The 16,766-nt window shown below is 42.3% G+C and overlaps 1 protein-coding gene across 2 annotated transcripts in view; it reads left to right on the top strand.

Annotated features, from left to right (window-relative positions):
- Window positions 1-16,766, top strand: part of LOC132378929 (carbohydrate sulfotransferase 3) — a 112,046-nt gene that overhangs the window by 87,742 nt on the left and 7,538 nt on the right. For both annotated transcript variants that reach the window (XM_059946282.1, XM_059946284.1), the window contains one exon: window positions 16,073-16,335. In XM_059946282.1, the coding sequence (XP_059802265.1) occupies window positions 16,250-16,335 (86 nt within the window). In that variant the 5' untranslated portion in view covers window positions 16,073-16,249. The remainder of the gene's footprint in view (window positions 1-16,072; window positions 16,336-16,766) is intronic.

Raw genomic sequence — 16,766 nt, 5'->3', positions numbered from 1 at the left:
GAGTTTGTAAATCTGGTGGGATCGGAGTCTGTTGCATGGGTGGAGTGCCGCAGGAGGGGTGTGGAGCGAATGCAGACACACCCAGCCCTGAAACACCAGGTTAAGGTAATTTGATTCCAAACAATTGATTTATTGGTCATTACACAATGCCTCTCTGGAGCTTCTCACTCCCTTCTCCTTTCCTCTTTCTCTGACCATGATTCCCCTCTCCCTGCCCCCTTCCCACTCTCAGTCCACAATAGAGACCCATACCAGAATCAGGTATATCATTAGTGACATATGTCATGAAATTAGCCTTTTTTGTGGCAGCAGTACAGTGCAATGCATAAAATTACTACAATACTGTACAAAGGTATTTTACAGTATACATATATATGTGTATAGAAATATACTCCTACGACTTTTGCACAATACTGTATCACGCACAGACTCGCCATATTGTCCAGTTTATTGCATGTGATACAAAAGGTAACCTTCAACAATGGGAGACCTAACACTTCAAAACTGGTGTACGTTACAAGGTGAAGGAAGCCATCTAACACATTTGGTTCTAAAGTTCCATCTTTAATGGTCTCTCAGCTTCAGTGACCCAGTTTGCTAAACCTGATACTGGTTGAATTCAGTGCAGTCATAGAGGAGGGGCAGTGAGCAATCTGATGTGTTGTGTATGTGGCCGTTTACACAACAATATCATTAATAATAACGCCGGAGACAGGAGCTACGTTAACAGGGTTCTTTACTAATTGAAACCAAACTGAACACTTATATACAGATCGCTACGTGCCGAATAGCGCATGCTCAATAATGTGTTACTGCGACATAAAATAGTCCCATATTATACAGCAGGCTATATGATACACTATGCATTTGAATCAGTTTAGGAGTGAGCAGCACAGTGACACAGCCTCCCGACTCCAGTCACCCAGGTTCGATCTTGACCTTGGGGTCTGTCTCCTTGAAGATTGCACATTCTCCCTATGACTGTGTGGATTTCCTCTGGGTGCTCCAGTTTCCTTCCACATATACTTCGGCCACTGTAAATTGCTCTCCCCTGTGTACAGGGGAGTGTTCAAATGAGGGGAAATTGTGAAGAATAAGATGAGATTTGTGCAACACTGATGGTCTGCGCGGACTTGGTGTGGCAAAGGGCCTGTTTACTTGTGCAATGGTTCTGTGACTCTGTGGGAATCTTTAGCATGAACTGCTGTTATGCTGAACCTGGCTGACTGTTCCGACGTAAGAGCTACATTGTAGGCAGGAGATGCTCAACCAACAACCACTAGAATACCCCACTTGTAAATATATTAACAATTCCCCCAAGACATTTCATGACTAATGACAAGTTCCAGTCTCTTTAAGAAGATTTTGCATTGGTAGCAAATTGTAAAACAGATCTCCATAGCGTGAAGAGTGAGACAAATTAAATATCTAACATTCTAGCATATCTCGGTGCACCCTTCCATTCCACTAAGAGGAAACTGTCGGCATAGTAAGCTTTATTAATGGGTAACTTGACTCCACAGTGAACAATGGAGTGCATTCAGTCTTCAACCTTTGAGCTCTATCTTTAAGGTCTAGTTTAATTAACAGCCTTTCAATTAGTGAACTAGTTTCACTTCCATGCCAGGGAGGAGATGTCTGAATTCTCAGAAACCAAAAATTTGCAACATCGTAGTAACTTTGAACCATTGTCTAATGGGTAGTGAACTGCAACAGAAAGTGGACATTCTTTGACACAAAATGACGAAGTTGGTGTGGATGATTAATTTCAAAGGAAGAGTGACACAGCTGTGGTTAGGTCTATGGAGATTCTAAGTCATCCAGGTCATTGTATATCAAGCAGTGGTAAATCCAGACAACTGGACTTGTTGTATTCTCTAGAAGACACTTTGCCACTCATCTGAGAGGCTTCCTCAGTTCTGATCCCTAGTGTAGTTTTTCGGCTTACAAACTCTGTGAGATGCTGAAAGGCAATTAGAACTGCACAGATCTGTGCATCAGTGAGACTAAACAATCACTTGACAAATGGATGGCCCAACAGAGGAGGGCTGACACCTAAGGTTGAGACTCGGCTGTATATCTACACCTAAAGGACAAGGGACACTCCTTTGATGATAAGGACAGGTGGTTTGAAAGAGGGGTTAAAGAACCCATCTTTGTCAAACTGGAACTCCCACCCCTGAACAGAGGGGATAGGTACGACCTCATCTATCAGCTACTTGCAGTGTAGTCCTAACATCTCTACCCAGTCATCTCCACAGCAGCTCCATTCATGCAAAGATAAGACTAATGACCCTCTCATTATTACTCTTACGAGCCTCATGTGATTGCTTTACCTAGAAACAACTCACAGAGTTTATAAGCTGGAAAACTACCCACCATGGATCAGAACTGGAGAAGCCTCTTGGATAAGTGGCAAAATGTCTTATAGACAGCACAGCAAGTCCTGTTGCCTTAATTTACTACTGCTTAATATAAGCTGTGGTTAGGGGCACTTTGCTAGAATTAAGTTAAGACAAGATAACCTGGTATTTTAGTTTGTATGCAGATATTGCTGCACTGGACCTGTATTAGCAATGGGAACCAAAAATAGGAAAACACTGTTCCCTCCTTTCACTATCAGACATAGGGTATGAAAAACTTTAAATGATAGTAAGGGGACCACCCCATCCACAACTCACAGAGGGACTGTCCTGGTTGATTAGTAGCATTTGTTGGCAGATGATTTAATATGACAAGGAGCAGGATTTACCCAGCAATATTTGTGTTATTCCTGATTTAGGGAGGGCAGATTCCAAAGAATGCCAGGCACTGCTGAAAAGGGTCAACAGTTTGTACTGACTGAAGGGGTCCTAGTGGAATTTGGTTTTATCCTTTAGGTACAGGTCGACCTTCTATAATCCGGCACCATTGCAACCTGAGGAGTGCCGGATTAGTGAAAATACCGAATCACAGAAGGATCATATTAAGCAATAGCTAACCGCCTCATCATACCTTTACAATATCATGTAAATCAGTACAAGTTAGATAATAATGAAACAGAAATATTAAATGAGTAGCAAGTGAAATTTTAATAAAGTAATATACTGTACAGGTACAGATAAAGGGTACAGGTAAATGTACAGGAATTAACTTAAATAGAACAGTTGAGCACTTCCGCTTCTAAGGTGAGATGTTTAATATACCTTCAGGCAAAGTTACATGTCTGCAAGTGTGGGGTTGTCTGGATCATCAACGTCTTCATCTTGAAAAATGAGTGAAGCATCAGGAAATGGTGATGAAACTGGCCCAACAGTTTCTTCAAAATCTCTTGATATTGGTGGCAGCACTTCTGGGTGAGCAGAAGCAGGAGTCAGAGATAGAAGGTCTTCTATACGCCACATTTTCCGTGACCGCCAGGCAGCCGGGGATTTGGCGCTGGGCTCTTCCCTCTTCACTCGCAGTTACTGAGGGAATCCTCGTTAGTTTCTTTTCCTCTGCTTAGTAATATGCTTAAATTCAGCGGGTTGCCACGACTGATCTGAGGTCGTAGGCAGAAGAGAACGGAGCGCCGGCCGGGCGACGCTGGAGGGCAATGTGCGACTGTTGGCAGGCAGGTGAGAAGGCGGACCGACCCAGCGTGCGCTCGCTCCCCTGCCGCTGGTGGGTGAGACAGGTGAGTGCTGGGTGGCTGTACCTCATGCAAATGATAATATTAAATGCAGGAAAACAAGCAGGAATTGCCTGTCTGTGCTTACAAGGGTGCACCAACATGTGAACAGGTCTAGCGCAACCAAAACAATGTACAGCAGATTGGTACGGTGGTCCGGGAAATTTGAAATTACAGTTACTTGGAAAATTTGAAATCGGCTGGATTATTGAAGGAACCGGATGGTTGACTGTATTGTCCAATGCCCTTTTCTGACTCATGCCTAAACACCCTACATCTGCCTAATGCTTTCAGTTCTGTAAGATGTCCAAAGGGGCATTGATACAACTTCACAAGCTGTAATATGACAGGCGACCAAAATTTTATTGGTGGCATGCTCTATTTTTAAAGTGATAGTTGAAATAGAGTGTTAATAATAGAATTTGAGAGCTTAAGGCAAAGGCAGCTGAAGGGACAGTTACCACAGGTGCAGTGAGGAAAATAAAGAGTGCAGTTACAGTTGGAAGACAGTTACAGTTGGCAGATCTTGGAAGACAGGGGAAGATAAAAGGGACAGCAATGGTGGAAGGACGGGAACTCCAGGACAATGTTTGAGTTTGAGGCAAGGATTACTGCACCGAAGCAGGGTTTATACGTTGACTGAGCTCTAATATGCTGGACTGTGCCAATGTCCGTCCATGAGCATGTGCTGACAGGGATATTGTGCAAATATATGAAAATGTATTCCTTGCTGGGTCATCAGTGACCTACTTTCACACTTCTTGCTCTCACCTTCCAGCAACCTCAACACCAGCAATAGAAAAATAAGATCCTCAGTTTTTGGCAGCAATGAACTCATTCTGCTAAACTGTTTCATTCTGTTTCATATGGTGTCATAATGTACAGAAGTTCCTTGAGGTGCCGGTGTTTGTGGGTTTGTGGAGCTAAGGATGGTGGGCTGGGATTGTGAACCATACTGAACAAAATGTGTGAGAATGGTTGAATGTCCAAGTGCAAGGTAATAATGACCACAAAAGGTTCTGCAGATGTTGGAAATCCAGAGCAACACATACAAAATGCTGGAGGAACTCAACAGGTCAGGAAGCATCTTTGGAAATGAATAAACAGGCAATGTTTCAGGCCGAAACCCTTGATCAGGATGGTAATAATGATGTTTACATTTAGAGAGCTGCTGATTTTAAAGATTGCCAATTTCCTTCTTGCAGGTTGCTGCCAACTTTACAAAAAGGATTCCGCACAGAACAGAGAACTGTGTGGTGTAGAAACAGGCCATCCAGTCCACAATGTTGAGGCAGACTAATTAAACTCGCTTTTAAAAGCCTACTAACATGGTCCTTTTGCTTACATGGATCTATATTCCAGCATTCTCTGCATATTGTGTTTGCCTCTGGCACCATCCCTGGCAGTGCATTGCAGGCAACAATCACTCTGTTTTTTAAAAAAATCTTGCCCTACATATCTCCTTCGAACTTACCACTGCTCACCTTTTGTTGGTCATTTTGACCATAAGAAAAAGTTATCAGTTGTCTATCTATGCCCCTCATAATCTTATAAACTCCTTTCAAGTTTTCCCTCAGTCTTAAGTTTAAAGTACATTTATTATCAAGGGATGTATACTGTATACAACTTTGAGATTCAGCTTCTTGCAGGCAGCCACAAAGCAAAGTAACAAAAAACACATAAAGACTCAAAACATATGATGTACAATGAAAGAACAAAGCACGCAATCATTAAAAACGTAAACAAATAGTATAGTGGCGATTACTTGCAGAGTCCACAGCGGTGGAGCGTGTTACGTGCTAAGGCAAATGAAGCCGTCCTGGAGCCCGATGGTCACAGGACAGAACCTGACAAAGGCTCATGAGCCTCCCACCAGGACTGGGAAGAGAGGGAGCCCGGTCAGACACAGGCAGATGGTGCTGAACACCTGAACCTTCTTTTTTGTTCTCATCCTCGAAGATTTTAATCGTGTTCGATGCTTTAAGTGGCACAAAGTAATCAAGCTGACTATGGGTTCGTCTTCCGCCGTCAGGTCTTGATGGGATGTCCATCCTCAGTGATGGCCCACCTGGCCGTATACCTGCACTCTCGAGAGTCTAGCTCGCCAAATCTCCCAGAAGATCACAAGAGTGCCAGATCGTTTAGTTAGTTCAAAGGAACGCTCTTAAAAGGGAAATTACAGTCTGCAGACCTGTTGAAGAAATATGTTGGTTGATAAAAGCTCTTACTTCTTTCAAGCATCTGTGATGTCTGGTCACTTGTCCAAATTGCAGTAGCCTTTTAGCACCCACATGCTTCGGTTGTTGGAGAGTAAATATCGGGCAGGTTGCGGGGAGAGAGCTGTCCTGCTTCTCGGTCTGCAGTCTTTTTGGAATATTTTACTTAAAACAGTAGTGTCTCAGTTTAACCTGACATCCAGACTGCAGTTGCAGCAATAAAGTGCAGTCTCTGGAACTGCATTGCTGTCTAAATTTCACAAGTACACCATTCTGCTCCAGTGCAGTACTGAGTGGATGCTACATTGTCAGTGGTGATATCTTTTACATGGAATCATAGATCGGGCACCACATGCTCTCCCAATTGGATGCAAACCTCTATGGCACCATTTGAAGGCCAGCTGGCATTAGTTGTATCCCTCGTGGGTTGGCCAATACTCGTCACTCAGTGAGCATTTTTAGAAAGTAATTATCTGGGCATTATCACATTGCTGTATGCGGAAACTTGCAATGCACAAAATGGCTGCTGCGTTTACAACATGACACATCAGTGACACTACTTCAGAAACACTTAACTGGCTGCAAACCACTTTGGGACAGTGTATAAAAAATAGAACCATAAACATGAAAGTCGTTTTTACAAGGACATTTGACTGTTGGGAATGGGATGTAAATGCACAATTTAATTTGGAAAACATGTGGTACTCAGTCAGTCTCAACAGATCTTTTAGTTTGCCTCTGCAGCAATTAGTGCAGTATAAAGATTTTTTTAAATCATTACAGATGGTTACAGACAAACTGCACCAAACAAAGAGCTATCAAAGGTGCTTAAATAATGCTAATGATTAACAAGTGTCACCAGGCTAGTGATGGTCTAGATTTCTCAAGTATGATCATTAGAGTAGAGGTTGCCATTAAATAAAACTCAGTGTTGCCAGGACTCTTAGAATAGCAATACCTGTTGTTATTTACTAGTAATTCCAGTTTTCCCCTGGACATGCAGAAATACTGGCTTCATAGAACCATAGAACATTACAACGCAGAATTTTTGGCTCTGCCGAACCATTTCTGCTGACCTGCACCCGGGCCATATCCCTCCAAACCCCTCTCATCCATGTACCTGTCCAAGTTTTTCTTAAATGTCAAAAGTGAGCCCGCATTTACCACTTCATCTGGCAGCTCATTCCACTCTCCCACCACCCTCTGTGTGAAGAAGCCCCCCCACAATGTTCCCTTTAAACTTTCCCCCTTCACCCTTAACCCATGACCTCTGGTTTTTTTCTCCCCTAACCTCAGTGGAAAAAGCCTGCTTGCATTCACTCTATCTTTTCCCATCATAATTTTATACACCTCTATCAAATCACCCCTCATTCTCCTATGCTCCAGGGAATAAAGTCCTAACCTATTCAACCTTACTCTGTAACTTTTGTTTCTCAAGTCCCAGCAACATCCTTGTAAACCTTCTCTGCACTCTTTCAAACTTATTAATATCCTTCCTGTAATTAGGTGACAAAAACTGCACACAATACTCTAAATTCGGTCTCACCAATGTCTTATACAACCTCACCATTACAATCCAACTCTTATACTCAATACTTTGATTTATAAAGACCAATGTACCAAAAGCTCTCTTTACAACCCTATCCACCTGTGATGCCACTTTTAGGGAATTATGTATCTGTACTCCCAGATCCCTCTGTTCTACTGCACTCCTCAGTGTCCTACCATTTACCTTGTATGTTCTACCTTGGTTTGACCTTCCGAAATGCAATACCTCACACTTGTCCGCAGCAAACTCCATCTGTCATTTTTTAGCCCATTTCTCCAACTGGTCCAAGTCCCTCTGCAAGCTTTGAAAAACCTTCCTCACTGTCCACTACACCTCTAATCTTTGTATCATCAGCAAATTTGCTGATCCAGTTTGCCACATTATCTTCCAGATCATTGATATAGATGACAAATAACAATGGACCCAGCACTGATCCCTGTGGCACACCACTAGTCACAGGCCTCCACTCAGAGTAGCAATCCTCCACTACCACTCTTTGGCTTCTTCCATTGAGCCGATGTTTAATCCAATTTACTACCTCTCCATGTATACCTAGCAACTGAATCTTCCTAACTAACCTCCCATGAGGGACCTTGTCAAAGGCCTTACTGAAGTCCATGTATACAACATCCACTGCCTTCCCTTCATCCACTTTCCTGGTAACTTCCTTGAAAAACTCTAGTAGATTGGTTAAGCATGACCTACCACGCACAAAGCCATGCTGACTTTTTCTAATAAGTCCTTGTCTATCCAAATACTCAAGACAGCAAGCACCTCCTCCTCTTTAATCTGTATAAGTTCCATGACCTCCCTACTTGTTTGCCTGGTTTCCATGGACTCCATTCCAGTTTCCTTAGTAAATACAGATGCAAAAAACCCATTTAGTATTTCTGCCATTTCTTTTGGTTCCATACATAGCCGACCACTCTGATCTTCAAGAGGACCAATTTTATCCCTTTCTATCCTTTTGCTCTTAAAATACCTGTAGAAGCTCTTAGGATTATCCTTAACCCTGACTGCCAAAGCAACCTCATGTCTTCTTTTAGCTTTCCTGATTTCTTTCTTTATTTTCTTACTCTTTTTATACTCCTCAAGCATCTTATTTCCTCCCTGTTGCCTATACATGTTATACATCTCTCTCTTCTTCTTTATCAGAGTTCCAATATCCCTCGAGAACCAAGGTCCCTTATTCTTATTCATCTTGCCTTTAATCCTGACAGGAACATACAAACTCTGCACTCTCAAAATTTCTCCTTTGAAGGCCTCCCGCTTACCAATCACATCCTTGCCAGAGAACACTCTGTCCCAATCTACGTTTTTTTAGATCCTTTCTCATTTCTTCAAATTTAGCCTTTTTCCAGTTTATTACTTCAACCCGAGGACCAGATCTATCTTTATCCATGGTCAAGTTGAAACTAATGACATTATGATCACTGGAACCAAAGTGTTCCCCTACACACACTTCCGTCACCTGTCCTAATTCATTTCCTAATAGGAGATCTAATATTGCATCCTCCCTAGTTGGTACATCTATATATTGATTTAGAAAACTTTCCTGAACACATTTCACAAACTCTAGACATCTAGACCTTTAACAGTATGGGAGTATTCAATAAGAATATTTCTGAGAAATCAGAGGAGACCAGATGCTATTCATTGTAAGAAGTGTTTGTATCGTTGCTTTTATGGCAGTTGAAGGGACTCGATGTACTTGTCTATTCAACTTTCATCGAATAGGAAATGAAAAGGTTCTCTTTAAAGTTGCTCAATATTTGGCTTGCTATTATGCTTACTTCAGCTGACAGCAAGCTGGTTTGATATTTTCTTTGGAACAAAAATGCTTTGAGTGGAACTGATGTCAATTGCCCTCAAGAGCAGGGCTTCAATAGGGGCATTCAGAATCATGGAGGGTTTCAATGGGGCAATTAAGGAGAGGCTGCATCCACCAACAGGAGAATCAGCAACTGGGGACAAAGAATTGATTAATCAGCTGGAAGGCCCACAGTGGAGAGTGTTCAAGAACCTGCTATTCAAAGAGGTGATGGAGACAGAGTCAATAATTAGCTTCAATGAGAATTGTATCACTTATATACAGAGAAAAATATAACATAGCAGATTGGATAGCAGAAAGATCAAACAAGGTACAGGGCCGAGTAGCCTACCTCCTGACACCAAGTTAAGTACTAGAAAGTGAAAATTTGTCTGTCCAAACTTTATGCATCTCCATTAATTATTTCCTCTTTTTACCTTTTATCACAAGTCTGATAAGGTGACTAGGCAGTGCAATGAAACAAAAGAACTAGCATTTCTACAGCAATTTTCACCAACACACGCTGTAGCAAAGTGTTTCAGTCCCTGGTGCAGCTAGGGAGATGAATGGACAGATAGAAGAACAGATTTGGGTCAACAGTAAATCAATGATAAATGACAAGCCTGAAGATGGCATTTGAACAAACGTGTCCAAATCTGTCACGTTGGGCAAACTTGATTGAGTTATGTACGCTAAGCTTTAATAAAGAGCTAGCTGTATGCGTGTTGTATTTAGATTTCTGAAAGGCATTTCACGCGGTGCCATACTTTGGTTCACAAATTTAAAAACTCATGTTGTTGGCTTGAAAATTGATTACCACTCAGAAAGCAAACAGCTGGAATAACTCGGTCTTCAGCTCTGACGGATGTCAGAGTACACCATGACTTGGCTCTTATTTATACAGAAGGAAATGAAATCTAAGGCATTTTTAGATTTCATTGAGTCTGCAATGACAGGAAAGGCGTGTTGCAATGACGCCGTTGTGATTGTGCAATGGGATGCAGATAGAATGATGGAGTAAAAGTACAAGAAATCGAGAGTAACGTGGGGGAAGTGTGAGGTTCAGCACATGGGTAAGAGGAATCAAAAGGCGCATTACTGTCTAATTGGGGAGAGTGAGCAGATAAGTGAAGTTTAGAGAGATCTAGGTATTCTACTGCATGAATAACAAAACATTAGCAGGCAGGTGCAGTAAGATGATAGGAAGGTAAGTGGCACATCGGGCTTTATGGAAAAAGAGATAGCGTTTAGAAATAAAGAAGATTGCTGCCATTGTACAGTTGTTAAAGGGAGTCACACCTGGAGTGTCATGAACATTTTTGGTCCCCTTATCAAGGAAAGGATGTAGTAGCATTGGAGGCAATCCAAAGGAGATATAGCAGGCTGATTCCTGTTGAGGATTGACCTGTCAAGGTGGTCCAAACAGGTTGGGTTTGTATTATTTGCTGTTTTGAAATATGACGAAGGATCTTATTGAAACATCGAAGATTCTCAGGGGTCTCAGCAGGGTTGATGTTGAGGTCTTTTCACTTGCGGGAGAGTCGCAAATGATGCAATGTTGTCACAAGTCTGGTCATTTTAAACCAAGTTGTGTACAATTTTTTTGCAGACAGGAGATTGTATGTGGACTTCTTGCGCCCCCCCCCCCCAGTCCCCCAAGGGCTGTAGGGGGCACATACAAGTAGTCAGGCATATTTTAAATGCATTTTTGAAAGAGCTGAGAAATTCAGGAATTGAGGACTGTGGGAATCAGCGCAGAAAAGGAGCTAAGGCGTGGGGCTGGTCATCGGTGACCATGCTGAATGGAGGAGCGTTCTTGAGAAGTCAAGTGGCTCCCAGCTGCTCTGATTTCCTTATATTCTTGTACAAAACCCTGAGGATCACAAGGACCCCATCTCTGTTCTCCATCACTGAGCCACCACACCAGTCCAAAAGCCACCTGGAGACCACCCAATGGCTAGCTTGACATATTTAGCACACTATCTGTCTTGGTTAAGCAGGCCCTAATATCTTTAAGCAACTTTCCTGCTACCCGCAGCACTCTGAAGGTGCCTTAGGGGTCTAATGATGAATGGGTTTCTACGTTTGTGATTTAGATTACAGACTTCATGAATGGGCAATAATGAGGTCTTCATCCCTGCCAGAGATGGTGGAGATGCAGCAGAAGGCAGTGTTGGGTCTTTGGGTGTTAAGCCAAAAGTATAACTTGAATGTGATCGTTAGAGTAATGTGACAACTAATCCATCATTGATGAGATTATAGGGAGAGAGTTTTGCATTAAATCTAATGGGACTTCATAGACCTGGATGTTCCTCACCACCCAGGACGTGCCCCCTTCTCACTGCTACCATCGGGGAAGAGGTAAAGATAACACACTCAGCATTATATGAACAGTTTTCCCCCCCATGCCATGAGATTTCCGAATGGTCTATGAAACCATGTACAGTATTTTTGTACCATTTATGCATCTATCTATCTATTTATCTATTTATTTATGTGACTTACATCTTGCACTATATTGCTGCAATAAAACAGCAAGCAATTTATGCAAGCAAATTTCATGACATACGTCAGAGGTAATAAAACTGATTCTGGTGGGCAGTTCAGGAAGGAGCTTTGCTTCCTATTGTACCCAAGATGCAAGGCAACATCCTACTCAAATGTTCCATCTTCTTCTTCGGCTGTCCATCGATTTTGATGTTGACTGTGCTGAGAGTTTAGTCTCTGCAGCCACGTTTATGGGCCACAAGACCAGCACTGGATCAGCACTGTCTCCCACATCGGTCACATTTGTGATTTGACTGGTCTAGCACAGAGTGTCTGCGTTCATGACCTGCTTCATATTTCTTCTGCCTTTTCTCCTCGATAGCTGGGATTGACTTCTTGACAATGCAGCACCAACTTCTGTCCAAAGCACCTTTTTCCCAGGTGTTGACATTCATGCCAGTGCTCGAGCATATCTTTGCAGTGCAGCTTCTGACCACCATGCTTCAGAGCCTCAGGAGTCTGTAAGGGACAAGGAAGGGTTACAGACTCCCTTAGGAGATGGTGCTTCACGATCACTGTATTCTAGTTTTCTTCCTCCCATTAATCTTAGGAAAGGCTGTCCTATTACACTTGACTGTCACTAAGGTGTTTGTTTATGCAAGTGCTGGTCTGCCTCAGTGCTGCCACTGTTTGAAGCCCAGGAGATCTTCCTCTGAGATTGTGCTCTTAGACTTCTCTTGGTGTAAGTATTGTATGATTCTCAATGCACATTACTGTGTAAGCAGTAGGAAAACTGCCTCCCTGTTTAACAGCTTACGTAACTTCTGCAGTGCTGGATATGTCAAGTAGCCCCTTGTAACCTCTAAACTATGAACATCTGCCCAAATTTCAGCAGGCAGATGTTCTGCCAACGCCTGTAAGCATCTGATGGCTCATACAGTATCTTCCATCTGGGGAGACCCAGCACAAAGGATGTGGACAGAAGAGCATTCTTCCACGAGACAACTCATGGAGTCCAACTGAGCAGGAGAACTTATGCAGAATTGCCAGCTCCCTGCTGGAAATCCGGCTGCTAGGATATCTAGGGGTAGAGCATAGCTCCAGAGAGTTGAGAGGATAATGGGATAATTATTATCATTCATTATCATGTTCCTTAGTTGGGGTCTCTCTGTACCCAATGTCATATTCTGCACAATAGTGACTAGATCAGTGATTCACAAATATTTTTGAGTTATTGCCCCCTTGGCTTCCAGACCACATCCCCAGTGATCTCACTCCCTTTCCAGCCATTACATAACAACTGTAAATAATTTTGACTAATGATACATAATGAAAGTAAAAAAGGAACTTCAAATTCAAAGCAGTGACAAGTAATTGCAAAAGTTATTTAAATCTATTTAAAGCTATAAATAAAATTATTTCTTTAATTACAGTAAAAACAATTTTCATCAACAATTTTGACATTACATGAGTAGTTTAACTATTGACTACTTCATTGCCTTTTGTCTTTTCAATGAGATGGATGGGCTTGGTGCAGTGATTTCAGCTTCTCAACATCAGGCTGATTGTCACTCAGAAGGAGTCTCAGATCCCCACGATCAGTAATTTGCAGTCTGTTTCATTGCTTTGAAAGAAGTTGGGCGACTGCACTGAAATGGCATTCCAATAAGTATGCTAGAAGGTCAATAAAGAGCATCTTAACCTTTTTCCACAGTGCAGGATAGTATTCAGAGATTTATTTCTGCGACAAAATGACCTTTGCCTTCAGCTCAAGGTCATTTTGTGGTGAGATCAGTTCTTCTTCCATCCTTCCTGTTAATTCCCCATTTCAAGTGTTCAGGAATGGATAAGACCATCTCAAGCAGTTTCTTTTTTGAGAGCTATTTGACTTGTGTGTGCAACAGCAATATTCAAACTGTTAATCATTCTCAATACAGAGCTCTTGAAATAGTCAAGAACTGAGAGCATGGGTCTTGATTTTAGTTACTGCTGTGATAATAGTATTTAATGATTTGCCGATCACTTAGGTTTTCTGCAATAAGATATTTTAGTGAATTACACAGTGAATGGTAAATATGTTAGTTACAGCTGTTTTCAAGAAAGTAATAACCCCATGGTGGTGTCCTGTCATGTTGGTGAGTGGAATGTCCTCTTTATGAAAAATTGCTCAACAACCTGAAATATTGACCTCCCCCCCCATATCTGTTTCTGTGTAGCATCTACACCAGGACCTGCAGACCCAAAAACAGTAAGACTCCACCATTACTTTATTATTTCTTGTCAGTCACCTTATGTACTGTTGTGATGTACTAGTGTCTGATGTACTAGTGATGTACTGATGTACCTTATGTACTAGTGTCACTGTTAACTGGCAAACATATTTTGTAGCGCTTTCCGTTTCTGAAAGTTTTCTTGAAGTGACTGAAAATAAACCATGTTCTTGTTTGCTTTAGCAGAGTGTACTCTCTTTGAATGTTAAGGAGCCTGGATAGTCTCATTGCCTCATTTGAAAAAAAAATTCACAGAGCAGACCCATTGGCTTCTGATGAAGGGTCTCGGCCCGAAACGTCGACAGTGCTTCTCCCTACAGATGCTGCCTGGCCTGCTGTGTTCTACCAGCATTTTGTGTGTGTTGTTGTTTGAATTTCCAACATCTGCAGATTTTCTCATGTTTGCCCATTGGCTTCTGTTGATTGCTTGGTGCTGGTATAATTCCATATTTCAGATCCTCCACACTATACTGTCTGCAGTTCTTTTCCATTTAGTCTGCTTCTGCCATTTCCATTATGAATAGGCAAGCATGGTCAATCGCTTATTGTTTAGGTCCAACCTCATGCACGGCAATCGATAAAGAGGAACCTTATGACCACTCTACCTGAAGGTACGTTAAGTCAAGCAGTGATATCTTGGGTTGGCTATGGTCTAGAAAATTGTGGTCAAGACCATTCGAATGGACATATTCTAAACTTTACCCCAATGATCGTCGTACCCCAATTCAGAGGAGTTGCGTCACTGCATGATTAGAGTATGGGAATCATATTAGCTAACGCTGTACTACAGTAATGAACAGCAATAATGCTCGGCCTGGTCTTGGAAATAACACATTTCTTCAGCCCATATTTCTCATGATATGCCAAATACAGAAATATCACACTGCTTGTCAACAGGTATAACATGCTTTGAGCAAAGTTTAAGAGAATGCTTAGCAAATTATCATGTAAACATATAATCAATTATGAGACACTGAGGATCAAATGCTGGTAAGAAGCAATTTATCTCTTAATCTAAGACTCTGTTCTCTCTGCTGCTCCCCTTTCTACCGAGGGCTCCCCTCCACCCACTTAGAAACTTCCTCTGCCCCCATGGGGGCAATATCACCCACCCTTTTTGGGAACCACTGGACTAGAACTTTGCAGGTCTGGCAGGAATTTGGGAAATCCTGAGATTGTGGATGAATGAGGAGTCCAATAATGAAGCCCTCTCTGGTGATGCTGTTGGCACTGCGTGAAATGGGCTCTCTGAAAAGCTTGAAGCAATTGTTAAAAAATGCAGAGGCCCTGTGGTGGTTGGACGCAAAGTTTGCTGCAAGTGCTGGGAAAGAGGAGGAGGAACGTGGTGGGTGTTAATAGTTCAGGTGATTTGCGGACCACAGTGGAGACAGGCTGAAATCCCTGATCACATCTAAGCTGAGGGCACAGACTTCTTACAACGATTCTTACCCAGTATCCAACTGGCCTCACTGAACTTCTCCCAAACGTTCACTAGTTGCCCATTCTTTTTGCTTTCTCAGTAATGGGTCCTGTACCAATAGTCAATCTTCCAATAACCAATTGCCAAGTGTTTAAATAAAAATAGCAATGTCTGTTAACCAAGGTAATAAACACAAAAAAAAGCAATGAGCACCCTGGGGTTCATTTCTACAATGATCAAATGTGAAAAGGAAAAAATTGTATGCAGTTCACATGGGCTTTGTTAATGGCATTTGAAAAATGATGTATCATTTTGATGTCTCTGTGATAATAAAGTTATGCAAAAAGATGCAAAAATCTTTACAATAATTATATGAGAGCACAGACACTAAGAATAGGGGGGGAGGGGTTAAGATTACGACTGCCGGTAGGGTAATGGACTGATGCTCAGTATGAGATACACCGATGGGAATTAGGTTCACGTGTTCAGTGAGGGAGGTGCAGATGTTCCCTGAGAGAGGCATAGATCGGTACGTAGGGTGAGCAGAAGGTCAGGAGACTAAGCTTTCAAGAATGCATTCTTGAATTGATGGAAGTACTGGGGCAGGTTTTTTTTTACAGGGAGAATCATGTACTCATTAATAAACGCGCTTCTCTGTTATGTCTTTGCAGCACAGTTTGGTGCGATTGGGGAAGAAGAGAAAGCTAATGTGACCCATGCCTTCACTGGCAAACTGGCCTTGCACTGGCACGGAAGCTGGTTTTACAGGATCTCTGAGGGAACGCTTCAGTGCGTAGGGACTTCCCGTGCAGGACTGTGTCAGCTTTCCAGACTCAAAGCCAGTAGCGATGAGAATGAGGAGCAAATATGCAATTATTCTGTTTTTTGTTGTTGCTCTTGTGATCATTGAGAAAGAAAACAACATAATTTCCAGGTAAGCTACTTCTCCAAACAGTTGAGTTACTTGATGAAAATAAGCTTGTCTGGTCTGTCACTAACCATTTGATTTTGATGGTGCAGCTCTGGACAACTAACTCAATGTCTTTTACCCAATTATGGTGTGCGTGTGTGCCTTAACTCCTGGTGGAGTCATCAGGGCGCCGTCATGCACCAATCTTTTTCGTGATTGCTCATCGTATGGCTCGGGCATCTGAAACCTGGCGGAGCCCATTCCTCTCCAGGTTTTTGGAGCCGGCTGGATTCGAACTCCGGAGCCTTTGTTCCGAAGTCCGGTGCTGATGCCACTACGCCACCAGCCAGCCAACATGAATGGTGTTTAGGTGCAAATCATCCAATTACAGCCATGCTCAAATTGAGCTTCTTGTCATGTGCACGGGTATGGTGAAAGACTTCTTGTAGCATCAA

Source organism: Hypanus sabinus, chromosome 21 (assembly GCF_030144855.1).
Source record: "Hypanus sabinus isolate sHypSab1 chromosome 21, sHypSab1.hap1, whole genome shotgun sequence".
Classification (NCBI taxonomy): domain Eukaryota; kingdom Metazoa; phylum Chordata; class Chondrichthyes; order Myliobatiformes; family Dasyatidae; genus Hypanus; species Hypanus sabinus.
Note: the sequence above shows the minus strand (reverse complement) of the source record. Positions and strands in the feature narration are given on the sequence as shown.